The sequence below is a fragment of the Suricata suricatta genome, chromosome 8 (genome assembly GCF_006229205.1).
Source record: "Suricata suricatta isolate VVHF042 chromosome 8, meerkat_22Aug2017_6uvM2_HiC, whole genome shotgun sequence".
Lineage (NCBI taxonomy): Eukaryota > Metazoa > Chordata > Mammalia > Carnivora > Herpestidae > Suricata > Suricata suricatta.
In genome coordinates this window covers 78,587,361-78,607,365 of record NC_043707.1, presented here as the reverse complement: position 1 = coordinate 78,607,365, position 20,005 = coordinate 78,587,361, and the positions used below count along the sequence as shown (strand labels likewise).

The 20,005-nt window shown below is 38.2% G+C and overlaps 1 protein-coding gene across 3 annotated transcripts in view; it reads left to right on the top strand.

The window, feature by feature from the left end:
• GIPC2 (GIPC PDZ domain containing family member 2) overlaps nt 1-20,005 on the top strand; it is a 77,560-nt gene that overhangs the window by 27,248 nt on the left and 30,307 nt on the right. For all 3 annotated transcript variants that reach the window (XR_003912130.1, XM_029948699.1, XM_029948698.1), the window contains exons 2-3: nt 660-845; nt 14,510-14,690. Coding sequence is in view for 2 of the 3 variants with exons in the window: in XM_029948699.1 (XP_029804559.1) it covers nt 660-845; nt 14,510-14,690 (367 nt within the window). In the remaining variant the exon portion in view is untranslated. The remainder of the gene's footprint in view (nt 1-659; nt 846-14,509; nt 14,691-20,005) is intronic.

Below are 20,005 nucleotides of genomic sequence, written 5' to 3'. Positions count from 1 at the left end.
GGAATGGTGTGAAACCTAGGGATCCAGGGTCGGGGTTGAAAGTGAGGACTTAGCCATTTTGGAATAAAACTGCTATATTCAAATGTTTCTCTGTTGTACATACATACTCAAGAAGATTAAGGGATTGGATTAGTGAGTCTGAAAGGTATGTTTTAGACCCCTTTATTTTATTTCTCATTCATTATTTTTCTCAAGCATTATAATGCAAGATAAATAGACTTGCCTGTAATTTTATTGTGGCATACATGTCATGGCCTTGCCTTAGGGAACACAACTTTTGGTTTTAGCATTGTAAATGGTAGGTAATGTAGGTATTTAAATCACTTCGAAGTTGGTAAGATCTAAACTCAGAATCTTGCTCTTGACAAATACTGGCTTTGTGATCTTAGGCCAATTTCTTTCACTAAACCTCAAATTCCTCATCTGTAATTTGGTGGTGATAATGCATTTGTAAAGTCATTGTGAGGATCTAATAAGTTCGTGACTGTAAATTGTTTAATATAGAGCCTTGCCTGTAGGAAATACTCAATATATATTATCCAATGTTAATGATGTAACTTCTTCTGTTATCGTAAATTGACTATTTTATTCAAATACCCTAATAACCAGAATGTTTTCCTGATGGAAACCAAACTGACCAATTTCTTTCTTTCTTACAGATCTTATATTGCACTTTAAACACACCTAAAGTTGATATGGAAAGACTTTTAGGATCACAAATAGGTCTTGAAGATTTCATATTTGCCCATGTAAAAGGGATCAAAAAAGAAGTAAATGTACATAAATCTGAGGATTCACTTGGTCTCACCATTACAGATAATGGTACTGGTTATGCTTTTATAAAGGTAAGTCTTAAAAAATAACTAACTGAGGGTAATATTTAAGAAAATCTGTGAGGTCAAAGAAATTATCTTAACAGTGAGATCTGGCTCAACAGGTATCGATTGGTAAAGTTTGATTTAAAACATGTTTTGAAGACTTCATTTTTTTGTTTACCCTTTATTTGAATTTCTTCCCTTCAGTTTAAACTTCCTTTAGAATTTAGAACTTCTTAAAAAGGAAAGCCAGGCCTTAGTGCCCACTCATTATCCATAGGAGTTCTTCCATGTTGATATCCACTTTTTTAAGGGTTATTTCCAAACATTATATATATATATATATATATATATATATATATATATATATAAACACTATATATAAATTTAAAAGATTTTATTTCATCTATATTTTGAGTGAGCCCGTTCAAGTAAGTATTGGTAGGGCAGAGAGAGGGAGAATCCCATCCCAAGCAGGCTCCACATTGCCAGTGCAGTCTGACATGGGGTTAGATTCCATGAACCGTGAGATCATGACCTGAGCTGAAATTGAGAGTCAGACGCTCAACCAACTGAGCCACCCAGGCACTCCCCAATTTTTTTTTAAAGTAGGCTTCATGCCCAATGTGGAGTCCTCTGCAGGGCTTGAACTCAAGACCAGAGATCTGAGCTACATCAAGTGTTGGATGCGCAACCTAGTGAGCCACCCAGGTGTCCGTGTGTGTGTGTGTGTGTGTGTGTGTGTGTGTGTGTGTATACATATATATTTTAAGTAATCTATATGCCCAATATGGCTGGAACTCACGAACCAGAGACTGATTTGCGTGATCTGATGACTGAGCCAGCTAGGCACTCCAAAATATTTTTGACATCTTCTTCTTAAATATTCTTCAGGGACTCCAGGGTGGCTCAGTCAGTTAAGTATCTGACTTCTGACTTTGGCTCAGGTCATGATCTCCTGGTTTGGGAGTTCAAGCCCCGCGTTGGGCTGTATACTGACATTGTGGGGCCTCTTTGGGATTCTTTCTTTTTCTCTCTCTCTCCCTGTTCCTTTCACATTTGTGCCCACTCTCTCTCTCTCTCACTCTCTGTCTCTCTCTCAATAAATAAACTTAAAAAAATTCTTAACTTTTCTAAACTATAGAATTCCTTTATTTAAATACAAATAGGGGCGCCTGGGGTGGCTCAGTCCATTAAGCGTCTGACTTCGGTTTAGGTCATGATCTCACTGCTCATGGGTTCGAGCACCACGTCAGGCTCTGTGCTGACAGCTCAGAGCCTGGAGCCTGCTTCGGATTCTGTGTCTCCCTCTTTCTCTGCCCCTCCCCCAGTCACACTCTATCTCTAACTCAAAAATGAATAAATGTTAAAAAAAAAAGAATAAATACAAATAGAGCAATATAGAGCTGTAAAGGCAAGAGAAGGAAGTTTGAGATAGTGTGAAAAACTAGGAACTGAGGTGCGGGGTCGGGGGGAGAAAAGTAGACCTCCCTCTCTAACAGTTCTATTAGGCAGTTGTTTCACAACTGACTTTGGTTGAATGCTTATGTACTAGGCACTCAACAGACATTTTCTCATTTAATCCTCAATCACTCCATTGGTACTGTGTTTTTTCTTGTTGAGGTATAACGCATTTTTTAAAAAAGTTTATTTTGAGAGAGGAAAAGTGCACACCCGCATAAGCAGGGGAAGGGCAGAGGGAGAGAGAGCATCCCAAGCAGGCTGACTGTGCAGGTCAGGAGGGAACCCATCGTGGGGCTCGAATTCACAACTTATGAGATCATGTCCCAAGCTGAAATCAAGAGTCTGGCACCTAACTGACTGAGCCACCCAGGCACCCCAAGGTATAACAGATTTTTAATGTTCAGCTTAATGTACTCATACCTGTGTAACCACCATCCAGAGCAAGGGAAACTTCATTTCCACCACCCAGAAGTCTCTCTTGTACTGCTTCCCAGGCAATATGCTTCCCCCACAAATGTAGCCATTATTCTGACCTCTATCACCATAGTTTTGCTTGTTCTTGAACCTTCTGCAAGTAGATGCCCATGTTATATCCTCTTGTTTCTGGATTCTTTTGTTGAACATGATGTCTGGGAGATTTACCTGTGGGTAGGTACTGTTACCAACTGCTGTTTTACAGATGTAGAAACCGGATAAGAGAGGTATAGTAGGTTGCTTTAAAAGTTATGTAGCAGAAAAATTCAGGATTTGAATTTAAGAGATCTGACTCCAGAGTTGGCATTCCTAGCCACTTTACTAAGAATTAGTTATAAACTTCATGCAATAGAGCATGTTTTGGGTTTTTATTTTGTCCAGATCTTTTCTTTGCTGATGCATTGTCATTTTAAACAAGTTTTAGGGAAGCAGTCTTCTTAACTGCAAATAGTACTTTATTTAACTTCCCACTTGATAGAATGGCTATTTTTAGCTCTGCAAAAGATATGACTGCTGAAGGTTGAGGGGGTGATCAAATGGAAAATCGTGAGTTGGGAAAGTCATGTGAGATTATCTGGGGGAAGCTCAGGACATGAGGCATATGCAGCAATCCTTTCTAATGTCAGCAAGAAGGGCTTAGAAGTTTTGCAAACATACGTGGAGTGTTTAGATCTTAACCTCTGATGTTCAGAGTTTGTGGGGTTTTTTTTCTCTTTTTTTCTTTTTTTAATGTCTCCTTGAACATGTGCCTGCCTTCAGTGCTAGTCACCAGGCCTGTGGAAACAGAACGGGATGGCAGAGAGAAAGTGGAGCATGTGCCAAACTGCTGACATATAATTCAACTTAGAAATGAATACGATCAATATGACTTTTGAAAAACTGGGGTGTGGGTAATTTTAAATTTAATGAAAGATTGTAATCATACAGAAGACTTTCATAATACCCTCTACCCATTTCTCCCAATTTTTAACATTTGTCACATTTGCTGTTCTGGTCTAATACACGCATGTATACATATATACAAATAGATATAATTTTTCAGAACCATTTGAAAAAGCAGATTGTATATATACCCATTTAGCCCTGAGTATTTCAGAATGTAGTTACTAAGCACAGGGATTTTCTCTGTACAACTACAGTACAATTGTGAAATTCAGAAAATCTAATATTGATAAAATAATTTTAAACTAATGTTTATATTGTATTTCTATCAGTTGCCTAATAGCCTCTGTAGTATTTTTTTTTCTTTATAGGTGTAATCCAGAGTCATGAATTTTATTTAGTCGTCCTGTTCTTTTAGTTGTTTTTAGAATAATCCCTCAGCTTTTCATAGAATGTCCCTCAATTCAGGCTTCTTTCATGTTTCTCAGTGTGAGAAATGGATTATGTATTTTTGGTAGAAAAATTAGATCAAAGGTGTGTCCCTCTGGTGTGCTGCATGGGAAGATGCATTTTGTTAGCTTGCTTATGATGTTTATCACTTATCTAAGTTTTAGTGTCTGCCAGTCTTCATTGCAATGTTACATTTTCCTTTGTTATTAATACTTGTAGAGAGAAACTTTGAGATTTTAAAAGTATCATTTTCCTACTTGCACCTCACAGGTTTAATATCTGTTGACTAATTTTGCCCGAGTTGATTTTACTATAATGGTCTCAAAATGGTGAACTTTTGGGTGCCTTGGGTGGTTCAGTTGGTTGAGCTTCCCACTTCAGCTCAGGTCATGATCTCACGGTTCGTGGGTTCAAACCCCGTGTCAGGCTCTGTGCTGACAGCTAGCTCAGGGTCTGGAGCCTGTCTTCGAATTCTGTGTCTTCCTCTCTCTCTGACCCTCCTCTGCTCACCCTCTTTCTCTCTCAAAAATAAATAAAACATTTAAAAAATTAAAAAAAATGGCAAAATTTAAAAATTCCATCATTTCTTATATATTGAAAACATTCTGTTGTAAAAAAAGTGGCACAGTTTTTTTGTTCGTTTATAAGCATGGAAGCATGATTTCTCACTTAATGGTTTATGATTCACAACTGTTGCCTTTGCTCAGGTTATCTGAGATTTGGTCTGCAGGAACCTTTCAGTTGGCTTCTGTATCCTTTGACATGACTCTGATCATTTATTAAGCAGTTCTCTTCTGACACAACACAATATTCTAGGTTCATCTTTGATCTTTTCCCAGGCCTGGAACCAACCATTTCTTCATGGTGCTATGCTTTTGTTTTTAGTGAGGATTGATATTTCAAAATCAAGATCTGGGTGCTAGTTGTACACCTTCATTGTCACTGGAGTGTCATTGTTTCTAGGTCTTTTCAGAGATGGAGTTAGAAAACGTATTTTAGAAGTAATGGACTCAAAATTATTCCTCCAATTTTAATTTTGCCCCATAGGGTTCTTCCTTGGCTTCCCCATTAAAATACTTTTTTAAAAAAAGTTTGAGGGGCCCCTGGGTGGCTTGGTCGGTTAAGCATCCGACTTTGGCTCAGGTCAGGATCTCACAGTTGGTGGGTTTGAGCCCCACATCGGGCTCTGTGCTGAATGTTTGCTCAGAGCCTAGAGCCTGCTTCAGATTCTGTGTCGTCTCCTCTCTCTGCCCCTCCTCCGCTTTAGCTCTGTCTCTCAAAAATAAATAAATGTAAAAAATATATAAAATAAAATAAAAGTTTGAGAGAGAGCATGCATGGGGAAGGGGCAGAGAGAACAGGAGAGAGATTATCCCAAGCAGGTTCTGCACTGTCATTGTAGAGCCTGATATGGAGCACAAACCCACAAACCAGGAGATCATGATCTGAGCTGAAGCAAAGAGTTGGATATTCAACTGAGCTGCCCAGGCACCCCTATTAAAATACTTTTAAAAATAATTAAAATATTTACTCATTTGCTTAGTCCTACAATATATGCAAAATACTTTCAGGATTGCTATATCCATAGTGTGAAACACCTATTAAGAGTTCAAGATTAGTGTTCATGTACACACACATACAGAGTATTCTATCTGGGTTACTTGGAATGGGTTCTTTCTTGCCCCTTTCCCCGTTAGGTGATTGTTAGTCATTTGAAATACTATTGAATCCACTTCTCTTTGAATTGAGTTTTCTCCCCATCATGTTCTAACATGATTCAAAAGTTAAAACTATATTAAAAGGCATTCAGAGCTCTGTCACTTTCCCCTAGCCCTCTATCCCATTACTCATTTCTCCCACACCTTATAAGTAATCATTTTCATTAATTTCTGGCTCACCCTTTCAGTGTTTGTTTTTGCCAAGATAAGCAGGGGAAAAAACATTCCAAGAGTTTGTAGGTCATTCTTGTGCAGGGACTGTGTTAATTTTTTTCTATAGGGTTCCAATTTTAGTATATATGCTAAAGTGAGTGCTTGTTATCCTTTCAGTTTTGGCTAGAAGTCCAAGTAGGTTAGAGTAGGACAGTGTGGTGTAGATTCAGACAAGGGTAAGTAGGAAGGATTCCATGATTTGGGGGAGGCAGTGATGTATAGGAGCATGGGCTTTAGAAATACACGTGCCTGCTTTCAGTCCTAGACCAACCATTTATTTATTTGGACAGATGATCTTTGACAAGTCAGTAAGCTTCTCTGATCCTTCTCTCTAAAGGGAATATTAGCACCTACTTCATAGGATTGTGTGGGTATAAAGTAATGATATATAAAATCTCTGATAGTATTCATAATTGATAACTTAATAGCAATAACAAATCATGTAAGCATGTAATTAGATGGGCAGAGAAATGTATTTAATAGTACTGCATAGTTCTACATTTATGCGGATTAAGAGGGAAGTTCACAGAGGTCAATGCCTGCCTCAAGAAACCATTCTCAACCTAACTTTACACTTCAAGGAACTAGAAAATGAACAAATGAAACCCAAAGTTAGTAAATAGAAGGAAATAACAAAGATTAGAGCAGAAATAAGTGAAATTGTGCCTAAGAAGACAATGAATCAATGACACTAAGAGGTGGTTCTTTGAAAAGCAATTGGTAGGGGTGCCTAGGTGGTTCAGTCAGTTAAGCATCTGGCTTTGGCTCAGGTCATGATCTCATGGTTCTTGGGTTCAAGCCCTGCATCGGGCTCTGTGCTGACAGCTAGATCAGAGCCTGGAGCCTGCTTCAGATTCTGTATTTCCCTCTCTCTCTGACCCTTCCCTGCTTGCACTGTCTCTCAAAAATAAATAAAAAACACTAAAAAAAAAAGAAAAGTCATTGACAGACCTTTAGCTAGACTCATGAAGAAGGACTCAAATAAAATCAGAAATGAGAGAGATGTTACACTGGATGCTATAGAAAGGCAGAGGATAGTAAGAGACTACTATGAACAATTATATCTAACAAATTTACAGCCTATAAGAAACGAGTAAATTCCTAGAAACCTACAGCCTACTAAGGCTGATGATGAAATAAAAAATCCAAACAGATGGATTCAGTCTCCTTGCTAGTCATCAAAAACTTCCCAACAGCAAAAACCCAGGACCAGATGGTTTCATCGGTGGATTCTACCAAACCTTCAAAGAGAAGAATTAATCCCAGTCCTTTTCAAACTCTTCCAAAAATTAGAGTGAACTCATCCAGACTCATTTTATGAAGCCAGCTTTACCTTGATACAAAAACCAGACAAGAATGGCCCAAGAAAGGCCAGTATTCCTAATAACATAAATGCAAATCTCTTCAACATTAGCAAATCAAATTCAACAATACATTAAAAGGATCATATATCATTACCAAGTGGAATTTATTTCAGGAATGATTCAACATCCACAAATCAGTGTGATATACCACATTAACAAAATGAAGGATATAAACATTTTTATATCAATAGGTGCAGAAAAAATATTCAAAAGAATTCAACATCCATTTGTGGTAAAAACTCTCAACAAAGTGGGCACAGAGAGACCATACCTCAGCATCACAAAGGTCCTGTAGGACAAGTTCACAACTTTCATCTTTTCACCATTAAGATCAGGCACAAGGCAAGTGTGCTCACTCTTGCCACTTCTATTTAACACAGTATTGGAAATTCTAGCCAGAGCAGTTAGGCCAGTAAAAGAACTAAAAGACATCCAAATCGGAGAGGAAAATGTAAAATGGTCACTGCTTGAAGATGATATATATATATATATATATAAAACGTTAAAGACTTTATCCAGAAAACTGTTAGAACTACCACAGTAAAGTTGCAGGATACAAAGTTAATATGCAAAAAACTTGCATATTCTATATGCTAATCTGAAAAGGAAACCATTCCATCTACAATTGTATCAAAAAGAATGAAATCCCTATGGATAAATTTAACCAAGGGGAAAGACCAATAATTGAAAACTACAAGATGTAAGAAAGACAATGGAAAGCTATTTCATGTTCATGGATTAGAAGAATTAATATTGTTAAATACTAATCAAAGCAATATTACAGAGTCAGTGTAATCTGTCTAAATTCCAATGGCACTTTTCACAGAAATACAATAAATAGTCTTAATATTTATATGAACTATAGAAGACCCAGAATAGCTGAAGCAAGGTTGAGAAAGAACAAAGCTGGAGACATCACAATTCCCTGATTTCAAACTATATTTATATTGCAAAGTTCTAGTAACTTTAAAAGTGTGGTATTGGCATAGAAACAAACATTGGTCAATGGGGCAGAATATAGAGCCCAGAAATAAAGTTCTGCATATGTAGTCAATTTATAATAAAGGAGCCAAGAATCTACAGTGGAGAAGGGATACTCTTCAGTAAATGATTCTGGGAAAGTTGGGGAACCACCTGCAAAATAATGAAACTGGATCATTATCTCACATCATACACAAAAATTAATCCAGAATAGATTAAAGACTTGGATTAAACCATGAAACCACAAAACTCCTAGAAGAAAATAAAGGCAGTAAGCTCTTGGACATAGGATTTTGGTGGTGATTTTTGAACCTGAAAACAAAAGCAAAGGTAAATAAGTTGGACTATATCAGACTAAAAAAATAGTCTAATAAAAAATGGGCAAACATTTTCCCAAAGAATGTGTGTGTGTGTGTGTGTGTGTGTGTGAGAGAGAGAGAGAGAGAGAGGGAGAGAGAGAGAGAGGGGGAGAGTGTGTGTGTGTGTGTGTGTGTGTGTGTGTGTGTGTGTGTGTGTGAGAGAGAGAGAAAAGTTTATTTTGGGAGATCGCATGCATGAGCAGGGGAGCAACAGAGTGGTAGGGGAGAGAGAATCCCAAGCAGACTCTGCACTGATAGCTGTTCAAGCCCAGCAGGGTACTTAAACCCATGAACTGCGAGATCATGACCTAAACTGAAACCAAGAGTTGGACGCTTAACTGACTGAGCCACCCAGGCATCCCAATGAAAAGATGTTCTATATTATTAATCATCAGGGAAATGCAAATCAAAACAATGAGATACCACTTCTACCTGTTAGAATGGCTATTACCAAAAAGACTAGAAATAACAAATGTTGACGAGGAAGGGAAAATAAGGGAATCCTTGTGCACTGTTGATAGGAATGTAATGTGCAGCCACTATGCAAAGCAATGTAGAATAGTATTCTCAAAAAATTGAAAAGAGAGCTATCATACAATTCAGCAATTCCACTTCTGGGTATTAATCTAAAGAAAATGAAAACACTGATTTGGGAAGATAAATACACCGTGCATTTGTGTATGGTATTCATTGCAATATTATTTGCAGTAGTCAATGGGGCGCCTAGGTGGTTCAGTCCGTTGAGCATCCAGCTTCTGCTCAGGTCATGGTCTCGCAGTTCATGGATTCGAGCCCTACATCGGGCTCTGTTCTGACAGCTAGCTCAGAGTCTGGAGCCTGCTGCAGATTCTGTATCTCCCTCTCTCTTTGACCCTCCCCTGCTCATGCGCATGCTCTTGTGCGCGCTCTCTTGCTCACTTGCTCTCTCTCAAAAATAAAACATTAGTATTTTTTTTTACAATAGTCAAGATACAGAAGCAGCTTAAGTGTCCATCAGTTGATGAATGGATAAAGATGTAGTGTGTATATACACAATGGAGCATTAATATTAGCTCTATACAAGAATTAAATCTTACCATTTTTGGCAATATAGATGGACCTCAAGAGCATTATGCAAAGTGAAGTATCAGAGACCTATACTGTGGGATCTATGTGGAGCCTAAAAACATATATGTGATTTTTTTTTTAAATTGGAAGTATGGCATCGTTTTCATAGATAAAAGTTTTCAGGTAAAAAGACAACAGACTTAAACATTTGTGATTTTAGTATCCACGCCTCAATTTCCCAGAACCAGAGCATATAAACAACCTAACTAGAAAATTCAGAGTAAACATAAAACAAAACCAGAAATTCCTAGAATTGTTTAGGACTAGTTGGCAAACACTTATACAAAAGGTCAGATGCTAAATATTTCATGCTTTGTCATAATAAATGGTCATGCAGCCTGTGGGTACAACCTCTGAATCTCAGTTCTGTTTGTTGTGTTCTTTTGATCAAGCCATGTAATCCTTGTACCTTGATTTCCTCATTTGTTAATGGAATGAGGCTTGTTGTGAGGACCAAATTAAACAACTATTCATAATTGTTTGAATGTTACATTATTATGAGCATGGTTTGAGGACAGTGTTGGGAGGGTCAGCAGCAATGATCTCAAAATTGCTGACCATGGCAGCAGGACGTGCAGTCAAACAACATTGGAGTTGATACCTGAGGCTTTGAGGAGGGTGGGATGATGCTGCCCTAGATAGAGTTCTGGTGTCTGATGAGCAGAGTTCTGTAAGTATATGCAATGATGAAATAATGGAGAATACTCTAATAATTCTCTTAAGTGGTTAGGATCCTCTGAGTTGAATAATGCTATAAATCCCATCTTTTAAAAATTTGTCTTCTCTATTTTTTATATGAGACAAAGCCAGATGAGACAAAGTTTTAAATGTTACAGAGAAGGATATTAAGTGACTCAGTAAATATAAGCGTAGAACTAATACCTTTTTTCCATCCTTTGTGTTCAAGTAGCATTTTTTGCAAGATTATTAATATCTGTTGTATTATAATATGATTCTTAAATCATATATTCCAGAACTTGTCTCAATTGCTACCTAATTCTTTATGAACTTAAGAGGCTAAGGCTTAGGTAGCCCACAACGTGTATAATCCCTATAATCCGTGTCTTTCACTTTGCTTCTGTATCTGATTGACCTAATGGTGTTCAAGTTTCTTACATTGATTTTCCTGTCTCTTTATCTCAGATCCTTATCTGCTGCTCCTGATTATTACCTGTGCTTTGACTTTTTTCTTGTCCACTTGGATTTTCACTTTGCTACTTGCTCTGACTTCTGGTAACTGCCTTCCCCCTTCTGTCTGGACACTGTTCTAGTGACTTCTGTGACTACTCACAGGCCTAAGACAGTCAAGATTTTTGTTCCTCTTACCATTAATTTACTGGTAAGATTTATACATGTCTGTAAAGTTTTTCATTTATAATGCTTATTTTAAATAAAATTGTGACAAGTCTTAAAAATATGTGGCAGGACACTGAAACTTAAAAATATGTGGTGTTGATCAAAGGAAGGAAATAGGTTCAGAAGGTATTAAGAGAGAAATTAGAATAAAAATGAAGGAAATAAAAGTAATATATAGATTTTTACACTCTGATGTTTTAAGAATGGGCAGATAACAGGATATTTAATAACTCTTTGTGTCTTTAAACTCTAGTTTTTAAAAAAAATCTTGTTAATTTTTCTGTGACCCTTTAGAAACTCCAGTTGTACTTAGTGGTGTGTGGTGGTTACTCTTAATTCTGTTAACTTAAAATGCTAATATGGACCCCTAATAAAACAGTGTCAGTCAAGTTATAAGTTTTCTTTAATAATTGACTATTTGTAATGGTAAATAATGAGCTCTGAATTGGTATTATTTCATGTGCATAAAGCATATTAATAGTTACTTCTATAATGAATATAACAATGTTTTTAAGGTTTGGTGGTGAAAAAGAAACCTATTTTGAGTTTTGGTATATATGAAACTTAAAAATGCCCAGCCCTCTCAGGTTAACCTTTTACAGTTTTTCTTTTTTCTAATGATAGTTATGGAGATGCTAGGGCACATGAGGTCAGTTTTCCTCTTAACTCTGAGATACAGTGATCATACTGCTGATTCAGATGTTATTCCTCCATCTGGGAAGAATAGAGAATGCATATGCTTTTACTGGACATAATAGCAGCCCCTAATATTTCTATCCTATCGCTCCCCACCCCCATGAAGGATTTTCTTTTTTCTTTCTTTCTTTCTTTTTTTTTTTTTTTTTTTTACATTTTTAAATGTTTATTTAATTTTGATAGGGAAAGTGTGCAGGGGGGGCAGGGGTAGAGAGGAGAGGACAGAGAACCCAAAGGGGCTCTGTGCTGACAGCACATGTGGGGCTTGAGCTCATGAACTCTGAAATCATGACCTGAGCTAAAGTTGGACACTCAGCCAACTGAGCCACCTGCCAGAGTTCAGCTGCAGCAGTTCCAGGGTTCCTCGAAGGATGGACAGTGTCAGCACGAGAGAGTAATGAGAGAGCCACAAGTTTCTTTCTTGATCACCAGGCAGGCTTCTCTGCTCTGTCTGCTTTGGTGTCATCTTTTATTGATCAAGCAATAACATGACATCAGAAAATAGGAATTGTTTACAGTGACTAATTCTTAGTGATAAGATGTTTTAATCATTGGAAGTGATGACATCAGAAAAATAGAAATTTTTTATAATGACTAATTTTTTATCATAAGAGCTTTAATCATTGAAAGTATACAGAGAACTATCTCATTTATTTTTGCATCAGTCCCCAAGATTAAGAAAGTGACAAACCTATCTCATTTTGTACGGGTTGGTTTTTTGCCAATAATTATGACTTTGTTTTTGATTAACAAATTACAACCAAGTCATGTAACGCTCTTACAGTGAGGTTGAACAAATCCCACAATCAAGAACATGACAGGATGTCTTCAGCAAAAAACAGGATAGTATACATATCATTTAAACCAGTAAAGCTAAGATTAAAACATAGGTCAAGCTGTACACAGATAGGCCAGGAGCCGTTTCATTAGGCTCACAAACCACAAGAAAAATAATGCTTATTAACAAGTTGTTTGAGAAAGTTCTTTTTCTCATGCAAGTACAATGGGGGCCTCTGTGTGTTGGCCTTGGACCTGGGTTTCCCACATCCTTTATCCATCCTCCTAACTGAAGTCAGCACAAGGTAGAATGTAGACCTTGGGAAGGCACTATGTTCTTTCCTTGTCTTCTACTTCTAATCTCCAGTTTAGGCTCCAATTCTCTTCAGACCAGACTCAAGTGGACTATGTTTTAGACCTTGTATTTATTTCTTATCTCCAAATTAGGCTCCTTTTCTCTGGGCCAGACTCCAATGCAATTTTTGTGTTTTTAACCCCTTCAAATCTATGTTTTGGGTCTGCAAGGCTCATTAGAAGAGCCTTTTGTCAAATATTTGTGATGTTTTGATCTAAAATCTCTTATGCAGGGACAGGAAAATGTTTTTTCTTATGGGATAACTGTGTTGGGGAATATTGGTCTGATTTGGAATGCTGTAAGGCCTAATTAATGACAACAGGCTTATTTTCAACATAAGCAGCAGTAGTAGAAGGAGATACAAGTTTGGCCTCTCATGGCAGGGGCCATGCAGACGTTTGCCATTTCCTCACTGTGACTGTGTCATCCAGCAAGGCCCATGCGGTTCCCAGCAGCCACCCAGGTGTCCCACCCCTATGAAGTATTTGTGACTTCTGGAGAAGACTGTGGCCTTCATTTTGCCCAGTTTCTTACTACTATGGAAATACTTGAACTTTGCAGGACTGTTACCTGTGCAGTTTTCTGGGGCTCTTATCTTTACAATCCTTTCAGAAAATTTCAAGCTATCTTAGGGATTTTGAGGTCTCATTTCAGACTCTGCACTATAGATTTATTGTATAAAAGTAAGGTAGATTTAAGAAAGGCCAATTTGAAGTTTTCCTATGGGTCCTACGATCTCCTCATGCAAAATATATATGTGAAAAATGATAGTATAAAATCATTCTTACTGGCTTCCCAAGTGGTAATCACACCTGTGTCTTATTAGTTACCAATGTTCTTAGCTATGGTTGTACCAATTCTTGAATCGTTACATTTTTTACTAAGGTTTAAAAAATGTAGCCAGTAGAAAAAGCTTAAGCTCTATTCTCATGTTGAAATGAATCAACAATCATTCCTGGAGGGACTTTTCCATGTAGTATTTTGCTAGGCACAGGGCATATAATGGTGAATAATACCATCTCTGTCTCCAAGGATATTACAGTTCAGTAATGGAGACTGAGAGGTGAATTAACAATTGCACTGTAGTATGTTGAACTGGCAAATTACTTGATCTTCCCAAGCTTCAATTTTTCAGTCTTGAGACTCTCATAAAGATTGTTGAAATTAAATGAGATGGCAAATGTAAAGTGCTTAGTTTAGAGCTCAGTATATGTAGCAACTCCTACTATAGAAGCAGGAGAGTGACACCTTAACCATTCTTAGGGGAATAGCCCAGGGGATGTGAGGAGAAGCTTCTCCGAGGAGGTATGATGACTGATGGTGCAGAATTCTGAATGAGGTATGATGGTTGTGCTTTGTTGCCTGGTCTTTTATCTTTAACTGAGCATTAAGCTGCATTGTTAATATGTCAATATATATAATGTCTTGGGGGCATAAAAAAGAATGTTATACAGTTTCATTTTGTATTAAGTGTTGTCCTTAATTTTCTTTCTTTCAGAGAATTAAAGATGGTAGCCTAATTGACTCCATTAAAACAATCTGTGTGGGGGATCATATTGAATCCATAAATGGGGAAGATATCGTTGGGTGGCGTCACTATGATGTTGCTAAAAAGTTAAAGGAATTAAAAAAAGATGAGCCCTTTACCTTGAAGTTAATAGAACCTAAGAAGGCATTTGGTAAGTTGTGTGTGTGTGTGTGTGTGTGTGTGTGTGTGTGTGTGAGAAATGTTCCTGCCTTGGCTTGTCGTTCTAAGGGTATTGAGTACTGAGATGTGGTGCCATGTGATTTAGTATGTCCATTATGGATATAGAGAATGAGAGCACTACTTATAAGAAAAATAGCTATTCAAGGAGGAAAAAATTGCTTAAAAGGACATTCTCTGAAAGACCTTTGGAGTTACAAAGTCTGATGTCTAGTGACGTTGTGGCTGTTCCAAACTCCAAGAACAGCACATTGTAATACATTCATCTTGCTGAGCAGTAAAATTTTTGATTGAACTCTCTAAGACATAACTGTTGTTCGTGGACTTTAACACCAAAAACTTTAGTTACACACAGAATTGGTATTTAAAAGAGTTATCTAGTCTATTTTAAAAACTTCCTTCAATACTTTTTCTCCATTAGCATTTTGAATTTGGCAACATGGTATGGTATGAAATTACTTCCACTTTGGTGTGACATCTGTACTTGCTTGGTTTTAGCCATGGCAGCTGTGTTCCAACTGTTCAAATCCCCAGGGCCATCTCATCTACAGGAAAATGTGCCAGCTTCTGTCTGACTACCCAGCACTATTTTAATAAGCCAATTGATGGCCTGGTGTTCATCAGTGTTGAAATACCTTCAGTGGAATCAGTCTAGGCTGCCCTTACTCATCCATGACCCCACCCAACTTCTATTTTTTCCTTTGCTCACAGAACATAAATATTCCTTAAAGTGTGTCTCTAATGGACATTTCTCAGGGCAGTAAATAAAAATGATGGGAGAATACAGTGGGTTTGGGGAATTAAACTTCCCCTCCCTTAGCAAGTAAGCAACAGATACTAGCCATATGGAAATGGAAATTCTTCTCTGCTTCCAAGCAATTCTTTGCCATTTAATAGAAATACAGTGTAGGTTATATTACTTGGGAGGGAGTTCATTACAAGATGTTAGAAAAGGATGCCTTGCACTGAGCAATGTGTAGAATTGTTGAATCACTATATTGTACACCTGAAACTAATATAACACTGTATATTAACTGTACTGGAATTAAAATAAAAAACTTAAAACAACACTGGGGATGGGGGAATCCCTTATCCAGTGCTGCTCCTGGAAGGACTGTTCTAGGAGACCATGCTATTGATACTGTGATTCTGTGGGGTGTGCAACCCAGCTTCTGAGCACACAGAGGAAGGGAGGGCACACTCAGGCTTCTATCCAGTGGCTCCTTTTGAAGTGGCTTTGTTTGCTAACCAACCCCCGGGTATCATAACCTATAAACTGATGGGATTTAAGCAGCTTGAGATCTTTGATTTAGACTCTTTGTAGATAAGTCCTTCTCAGTACAACTTAAGGAATATAATTTTTTTCTACATTTATCTCTAACACAATCTGTTTTTCAGAATTAATCTTTCTTCTGTTTACCTATTGTCTGCATTGAAATCTTGTGGTCCATGTATCTTTGTAGAAAGTTGCTGATATACCTTAACTTGGATGCTTGGTTGGTATTAGTCTTGATGTTATAAAAGTCATTGTATTTAGCTATTATTGCTCCATGATTAGATTTTTTCCCTTCAATACTGGAGACACATGTATAGATGGTTAAACTCCTGCACTGCCTTACATGCCTGGCTACTATTGAGCCTGTCTCTATTGCTACTATTAATTCCATGTACACATTTGAGAAGGACACTGGGTAAGATTTTTCTAGTAGGGGTATATTATTTCAGTATCCCAAATTCTGGTAGTGCTGTGGGTTAGGATACATAGCAGTTGGTTTTGGAGCAATGATAGGTTTTTATTTTCCAAAGTTACTATTATTTAAGTCCAAACTCAACTTAAATTTGCTGGTCTATATGCATTATCTCCTCTGGGTTGGTACTTGACTTTGGGTCATAGCCTGGGGACTTCTCTCACAGAAACTGGCCTTGCTGCTCTATCCTTCGGCCTTTAATTTTGCTGCTTTTTGCCTCTGCGATAAAGGCAGTACTAGTTTGTTTCTCATTCTTTGAGTTTATCCCAGTGCTTGGCACTTTTCCCAGAAGGGAGTGTACATCAAGAGTAGTTGGGGGATCTAGTTTCCCCCCAGTTCTCTTGGTTTTAATGCTATTTTTTGCTGTTTCCTTCTTTCCTGTGTCTTCTAGCATTGTCATTGATGGATTGATTCAAATTCATGGTCCTTCATGATTATCTGACTCTGTTGTCTTGGGTTCCTACAGGAGAAAAGGCCGATGTAGGTGAGGCAGAATGTTCTCATCTCTGATGAGATAGCCCACCGAGGCTGAAGTGAAGTCATTCCTAGGATTTTACTGAAAGCTGTTAAAATAGCCATACACTCTAATATTTTGACATTTCCTTACCAACTTCCCTAAAGATTTGGCCTGGGGAAGCATGTGGACTGTGTCCCAAAATGCAAGGAGGAGGAGTGTATTTGGCTTCTTAGCAATGGTGTAATAAAGATGATGAACACAACTTCCAGCCATGGACAGGAGAATCCTTACAGCCTGCTCCCATTTTCATAGGTTAGGTCTACCACATCTCACTTCTGGGGGCCATTATATGTGCCAAGATTATTTGAGAGCTACAGAATAAACACTTTCTAGTTTATTGAAAAGTATTTTTATTTATTTTTTTAGAAGACTATCAGGTAGGTCTCAGGAACAGACTGTCCATCAAGCCTTGGGAAGGTCAGGAGCCAAGGCCATTTCAGGGATGTTTGAACCAGGCACCTTTCATGGCACTGGCTTAATTAAGACCCTCCAGGTATTTCCTATCTTCATGTTTCTCCACTTAGGATTCCAAAATTCTCAGAGAGGGAGGGAAACTGATTGGGTAATGTTCCATGTTGATAGTGGGGAAGGCAGTCTGCATGATCAATAGGCCCACCAAAATCATGCAGGACAGTGAGGGACAAGTTTCCTTTTGGGTAGGAAAAAGTAGCAGATGTTCATTTTGCCATTTCTCCAAGCTATTACCATGTTTAGTGCAGTATGTTGGTTTTCTCTTGACTTTGAGTCTGACTCTACCGATGCGTGATACTGTGAGGCTGGGTGTATAGTCTGTTAAGCATTTGACTCTTGATCTCAGCTCAGGTCTTGATCTCAGGGTTGTGAATTTAAGCCCTGTGCTGGGCTCCAGGCTGGGTGTGAAGCCTATTTAAGAAAAAGAATGGATGTGGAGGGAGGCAGGGTATTGTCAGTTGGCTTTGCGTGTCTGGTCTTAAGGATTTTTTTGTTTGTTTGTTTGGTGTTGTGTGCTGTGTAAATGGCAGTTTGGCAATGGAGTCTCTAGAGATCATGATAGGATCTAGGTTTTCTTTCTTTCTCTCTCTCTCTCTCTCTCTTTCTCTCTCTCTCTCTCTCTCCCTCTCTCTCTCTCTCTCCCCCTCCCTCCCTCCCCTCTCCCTCCTTCCCTCCCTCCCTCTCTCTCTCTGTGTCTCTCTCTCTTCTTTTTTTTTTTTTTTTTAAGATTTTAAGTAATCTCTACACCCAACATGAGGCTCACTCAAACTTACAATCCTGAGATCAGGAGTCTTCATGCTCTACCAACTGAGCCAGCCAGGTACCTTGCATCAAGCTTTCTTTTAGGGAAAGAGTAAAAGGTACATTCTTCTTAGTGCTGGTCACCAGATATTAAAAAGGGCAACAGTCTAGATTTGGACTATACTTCTAAGAAGGTCTTTCATTTATGGTCACCCATAAGAATCTTCTATGTTCCAGGTACTCCCATAGGCACAGTGGATACTTAGAAGACTCTAGTTCTTGCCTTTTGAAGAGCTCACAGTTTAGCAGGAGGCTGTTATTCACTGAATTATGTGCCCTAAAATTCATGTGTTGAAATCCTAATCTCCATTACCTCAGAATGTGACTGTATTCAGAGATAAGGTCTTTAAGGAGGTAATTAAGTTAAAATGATATCATTAGGGTGGGCCCTGGTTCAATATGACTGGCATTAGAAGAGGAAATTTGGACACAAATGGGAATGCCATGTGATCATGAAGAGCCAAGGAGAGTGGTCTTAGAAGAAAACAACCTTGGTGTTGGCTTGACCTCAGACTTCTCCTCCAGAACTGAAAAAATGATTTCTTATGTTTAAGGTAGGTGGTCTTTTGTGGCTGCCCTAGGAAACTAACATAGAGGCCAATAGGCTTAAATAAATCACAGTGCAAATTCTCTGAATATGGCAGTATGGGCTCCCTAATAATTTAGAAGGTATAGGTGGGGTATCTTAGCTGTCCTTTGGCCTTCAGTAGGTGGCAAGGACATCCTGATGTTTTCATTCAATATTATTTGAGCAGTTAGTACATGCTGGTCTTAGAAAATTAATTGCTGGGATAATAACAGTTTTTTGAGAGTCTACTGTATTCTATCACCATATTGCCTGCTTGGTCTGTCTGTGAATAAGATCTAATTCTTGCCTTCAAGAAGCTCAGATCTAGTGATAAGAGATGGCTATTAAAAGGAAGACATCCAATAGAGAGTGTTAGAGGTGCTAACGTGTACTGGAGGCATAAAAGTGGGAGAAATCAAGTCTACCTAAGAGTTCAGGAAAAGCTTCCTGGAGAAAGGATTTGAGCTGAATCTTTTTTTCTTTTTTAAATAGTTTACTGTCAAATTGGTTTCCATACAATACCCAGTGCTCTTCCCCACAAGTGCCCTCCTCCATCACCACCACCTCTTTTCTCCCTTCCTCCTCCCCCTTCAACCCTCAGTTCGTTTTCAGTATTCAATAGTCTCTCAAGTTTTGCATCCCTCTCTCTTCCCTTGAGCTGAATCTAAAAAGAGATGTGCTCAGTGAACAAATTAGGGAAGACTGTCCCAAAGAGTAAGAATACAATAAGCAAGGATGTAGAGGTAGGGAGCAGTAGCCTATGTTTGGGAATATCATGTATGTCAGCATGATTGAAATATAGGTTATAGGTGGTTGTGTGGCAAAAGAATGAAGCTCAAGGGTCAGTAGAGACCAAATATGTGAAGTTAAAGAGTGGGCAATGAAGGTTCTTAAGCAGGGGAGTGACATGATGAGACTTGGGTTTTAGACAGTTTGGGGACTGTGTCAAATGGAGGAAGGTAGTTTATGAAATAGTGGTCAGTGAAATCCATGAAGATTCTATTGTGTAGGTTGTGGAGAGAGAGGGCTAAATCCTGAATAAAGGTAGTACCAGTAGGTATGGAGATGAGAAATGGTTCTGAGGAATAGACACTGGTGTGCTGGAGCCATTTGTGCACATCTCTTCCAAACCCCATGTTTAGTGACATCATCTACGTCACAGAAACAGACAAGTGCTGCAAGTC